This window comes from Loa loa, assembly GCF_000183805.2.
Source record: "Loa loa unplaced genomic scaffold supercont3.1757, whole genome shotgun sequence".
Taxonomy (NCBI): Eukaryota; Metazoa; Nematoda; class Chromadorea; order Rhabditida; family Onchocercidae; genus Loa; species Loa loa.
In genome coordinates, this window is record NW_018109936.1 from 1 (window position 1) to 1,235 (window position 1,235).

Genomic DNA, 1,235 nt, shown 5'->3' on the forward strand with positions numbered 1-1,235 from the left:
TAATTAATGAAAATAAATTGAAAAATGACTGTGTTAGCATCATTCATTAAACCTATCAAATTACATTATGATTAACTTAGATTACGGGATGTTATTCACTTTTTTAAAGCATATCATAGATTTCTTTTTAAACAAAGAGCTCATTCTCAGTGTTGTCTCCAATGGAAGAATGTCGGATGAAAAGTAATTCTGAATTTTTCACTGCAACAGGATAGAATTCGGATTTGGGATTCTTTGTAGCTTAGATCTTCATGCAATTGAGTTAAAACATAAACTGAAAGGATTAAAACGATATGTCATTATATAATTCTTTACTGCTTGTTCCCGGTAATTGTCCATTAGTATTTCCCATCCACTGTTATATGTAACTGCTCTGAAGCACTTGGTGCTAAATCCGAGTTGTGGCAGATGTTAAAGTATTCTGAGAAATACTCATTGCCCGAATGATCTTGTTTACCTAATAAGATTTGGTCGGCAATGTGATGGTTTCGTGTATCTACCAAAGTATGCCCTAAATGCGGATTTCATTCTGTTTACCCTAAAATTACCTCATTGAGTCAAACGAAGTGAGTGGTTAGTAGCTCTTTGGTTTCGTGGATCAAATGCCGTACTATTTTTTCCATGCATTTATCAGTATTTGCTGAGGTTAGAAAAATTTTGCAGTAAGTATTGAATTTTGAATTGCCACTTCACATTTTCATGCGAACAAATACGTTAAAAAATTCTTTTGCTAAGCATTAATTTTGCAAAACTAACTTCCAATACCGCGGTGTTGCTTCTCGTGCCTTTGTAGTGCATGCTTGGAAGAAAGCAAACAGCCACAAATTTCACATGGAAATTTAGTTTGATGTTTTACGTAATGCTCTCGAAGTCCCTTTGAGGTAAGGAATTTCTTGTCACATGTGGGCCAAGTGCACTTATATAAACCTTGTTCCTTGTGCGTTTCAAAGTGTTTTGAATATTCCTTTCTCATCTCCATAGTCGCATTACAATAACGACATTCATACTTCTGTTTGACTGAAAAACTGGTATGACGTTTGTGTTTACAAATACCATTTTATATGTTAATTAATGAATATAAATTGAAAAATGACTGTGTTAGCATCACTCATTAAACCTATCAAATATGACATTATATAATTCTTTGTCATTATATAATTCTTTACTGCTTGTTCCCGGTAATTGTCTATTAGTATTTCCCATCGACTGTTACATGTAACTGTGTCTGAAGCACT

The 1,235-nt window shown here is 33.5% G+C and overlaps 1 protein-coding gene across 1 annotated transcript; it reads right to left on the reverse strand.

Moving 5' to 3' along the window:
- Positions 1 to 756: 756 nt before the first annotated feature.
- On the reverse strand, positions 757 to 1,017 carry LOAG_19117 (hypothetical protein; the record flags this gene model as incomplete). Its single annotated transcript, XM_020451771.1, has 1 exon — positions 757 to 1,017. A coding segment is annotated over one exon (260 nt), but the record flags the coding sequence as incomplete, so codon positions are not given.
- Positions 1,018 to 1,235: the final 218 nt, after the last annotated feature.